The sequence below is a fragment of the Anneissia japonica genome, unplaced genomic scaffold, assembly GCF_011630105.1.
Source record: "Anneissia japonica isolate Jap-2015-1 unplaced genomic scaffold, ASM1163010v1 scaffold597_len517326_cov190, whole genome shotgun sequence".
Classification (NCBI taxonomy): Eukaryota; Metazoa; Echinodermata; class Crinoidea; order Comatulida; family Comatulidae; genus Anneissia; species Anneissia japonica.
In genome coordinates, this window is record NW_022699214.1 from 195,445 (window position 1) to 198,745 (window position 3,301).

A 3,301-nucleotide genomic window follows, 5' to 3' on the forward strand; every position below is an offset into this window, starting at 1 on the left:
ATATATGGGTGTGTGTATTATGCACCTAATAAATTTAGTGAATAACTAATCTTTAATATTATGATTTTACCCGAGACGACAAGTAGAGCAAAGAACCAACTTCAACCGGCCGTTGAAATGTGATGTTATCAATACATCGAAAGATCACCTTTGATTGGCTGGAAAAAAAACCAAATATAGTAGTTTAATGGCATAAATGGATAGTTTCTCTGGCTCAAAAATAATAATAGTTTACTCTATGAATAATATGAGAATAGAGCCTAAAATTCTTAAATATAAAAGTTGGGAAAGCATAATGTGTGTACGGTTTTACCAAACCATAATTACCTATACATCACCATACCAAAACTACAATGTACATTACCATTACCAAACCATCATACCTTATCATACCATTTTGTACCACACTTTATAACATCACCACAAAACTACAACGTACCATAGCACATCATCATAACACTTTGTACTATTCCATACTGAACTTTATCACATCATTCATACCACCACAAATTCAGAGGATCTGTGATACCACACTATACCAAACCTGTGAACCAACGCCACTGCGTATGCAATTTCATTTGCTTTCCTCATCAAATAACCTCCAAATATTTTGTTGTAAATATTTCTTTGCTGTTAAAAAAATAAGATAGATTTCAATTTGCAAATAAAGATTCTGAAATAATAACTATATGATAAGAAAGGTAATAATAGTGATAATAATAATATAGAAAAAGATATTACGATACACTAATAATAATGGCACTGATATATATTTATATTGTTTTTGATAAACGAAAAGCACTGTAGACTCGTATATACATTTGAAAATTAATTTAAAATGAATACATACTGAAAATTATAATTATATTATCAATAACAATAAATTTACCTCTGGAAAACAGATTATAACGTTCTTAAGTTTTGCATCTTCCATCCAAACAGTGTTTTCTGGTTTCTCACGAATAGAAAATGAAACCGTCCTATTAAGAAAAAAAAATATTTTAATGAGGAGTAAAGATGAATACTATTATACTTTACATTCTGTTTATCTTTATATTGTACAAGTTAAAATTCTCCAAAGGTAATTTTCCCACCCCACCCAAGTTTATTGTTCTTCAGGTTTACTGCTCTTTCTATATCTTTAAACATAGTTGTTTGATTCCTGTTTTTGTTTTTTTTTTTGGTGGGGAAATCTGTTCTGAATATAGGATACTAACATAGTACTGTATTATCTAATTACTTACTGCTTACTAAGAGAGTTGCTGAATAACTGATGTATGAGGGTGCTCTCTTCAACACTGGGGGCTACTTTAAGGAGAGACTGTTGACTTTGTTCTTTTCTCTTTTGTGTGAGAGCCTTGCCTTCCATTAAGATTACTTCTTCTTCAGGCGTTTCAGCTTTCACTGGATTAACAAATGCCGACCTATCACAAATATTTAATAACCATAATATATTAAACATTATTATTAAGAGTGTGCATAATTATAACAATTAAAATAACAGTATAATAATAACAATAATAATAATAACAACTTCCATTAAGATTACTTCTTCTTCAGACGTTTCAGCTTTCACAGGCTTAACAAATTCCTATCTATCACAAATATTTAACAACCATAATATATTAAACATTATTAAGAATGTGCATAATGATAACATTTAAAATAACAGTATAATAATAACAACAATAATAATAATAATAACAATTATTAAAGCTATATAGCTTCTTTACCCTTTATTGGCAGGATCTCTTGCAACCATTAGAAAGACTGCATTCAATTTATTTCGCATAACTCCATCCTGCACCTGAAATTAACATATTTATTTATGAACAGATAAAGCCAAACAACAAAGGCTTGACAGGGTCAATTAACCCCACTATAAATCAGTTTAACAATCATTTATTTTAACATTGCTATTTTTGGAGTGGAGTTGAATGGCTTGGTGGATAAGATGTTTGTCTTTCAATTCCAGGATCTAAGGTTACGTTTGTTAACAGGATTTTTCTCACTACGACAAACAACTGAACTCCCTAAAATGAGGATTAATCTGTATAGAGTACCTTGTGAAAATATTGCCACTTAGAAAAGTCACTGAAAGTATACTGTTTGGCATTTCCTTTTCCCATATGCATAAATAAATTTATTAACATTAATTAATTGATTGATTAAATAATCATATTATGGAAATGTATTATTGCATCACTAAATTTCTCACCTGCATCAGATTCATGGATACCTGCATTGATGATCTACCTGTCCAGGTAACATTACCTGTCATCTTTATGTCATGGTCTGCAGACATTTCAGTGCTATCCAGATCTAAAAATAAAATGCTGCTTATTAATTAGATTGAATGGTTCTCTGGAAGACTAATTTGTATGATTTTTTTTATAAGCCCTCTTATAGCAATTGGTGGTTTTTGACTAGGTGCCGGCAGCAGTCTCCGAACAAGGTAGTCATTTAATTTAAGGCATGGTTCCCATAGGCCTAAATTTATGTGTCCAAACTGAAATGTGTTTGGCGGGGGGATGAAGCCCTTCAGCCCATTCCTCCTATCCCTATAACATTACACTGACCTATACGGTCTACCGATGCTGTCACCATCACCAAAGGTGACTGTGTTTCCCCCGTCCTCTTGTTGTGTTGATAACTAATCCAAACTATGAAGGAAAAAAGATAGTGGCATTATTTTTAATCATAAATTCACAAATCTAAAACTGAGGCACAGTTCTTTTACATTTGAAAGTCAAAAATATTTACAAGAGCAGCTCTTCTGAAGAAAAATATATTATTATTATTATACAAAACATAATTTCAACAAATTAAATTAGAACTGGGAAAAATTTATAATACCAGCAAACGTATCAAGATCCTCCAGAATGCGTCCAATCCGTATGGTGTTGAAAAAGTTGACGTAATTTTCTCGTAGGAATGATGTACTAGCCAATGGAATGCATGCTTCTTGATAACTGTCCTTCATTGATTTGACTTCTAGAGACTGGTCTTTGGGCAAATAGTTGAATAATTCTGATTGGTCACTTACAGTGCTGTTATATGCAAAACACAAATGTGTGTTCAAAGAAAGACTTCCTTCAAATTTTTAGATGGTCATTCATCATAGTTCAATGTACCTTTTATTTTGGAAAATTCCCATAGACAGCACAATTAAAAATAAATTTCAAAGCCTAGTACAGTACAGTAAAGTTAGATGTATACCTGTCTCTTATACACATCTTTCTATTGCAAAGTTAACTTATACTTAAATTAAATTTGATATTCATTTGTACAGTACAGTACT

At 31.2% G+C, this 3,301-nt stretch overlaps 2 protein-coding genes across 7 annotated transcripts in view; one reads left to right on the forward strand and one right to left on the reverse strand.

Moving 5' to 3' along the window:
• Nucleotides 1-3,301, forward strand: part of LOC117102872 (testis-expressed protein 52-like) — a 29,907-nt gene that overhangs the window by 10,959 nt on the left and 15,647 nt on the right. The window lies entirely within an intron of this gene.
• Nucleotides 1-3,301, reverse strand: part of LOC117102870 (acyl-coenzyme A thioesterase 9, mitochondrial-like) — a 10,747-nt gene that overhangs the window by 2,444 nt on the left and 5,002 nt on the right. Inside the window, exons 4-11 of one of the 6 annotated variants that reach the window (XM_033243302.1) lie at nucleotides 2,857-3,050; nucleotides 2,580-2,663; nucleotides 2,219-2,322; nucleotides 1,734-1,807; nucleotides 1,245-1,424; nucleotides 890-980; nucleotides 545-630; nucleotides 71-158 (exon numbers count right to left, since the gene is read on the reverse strand). In XM_033243302.1, coding sequence (XP_033099193.1) covers nucleotides 71-158; nucleotides 545-630; nucleotides 890-980; nucleotides 1,245-1,424; nucleotides 1,734-1,807; nucleotides 2,219-2,322; nucleotides 2,580-2,663; nucleotides 2,857-3,050 — 901 coding nt within the window. Of the gene's footprint in view, nucleotides 1-18; nucleotides 159-544; nucleotides 631-889; nucleotides 981-1,244; nucleotides 1,425-1,733; nucleotides 1,808-2,218; nucleotides 2,323-2,579; nucleotides 2,664-2,856; nucleotides 3,051-3,301 lie in introns of all 6 variants that reach the window. The other 5 variants (XM_033243301.1, XM_033243300.1, XM_033243299.1 and 2 more) reach the window with 5 other exon arrangements.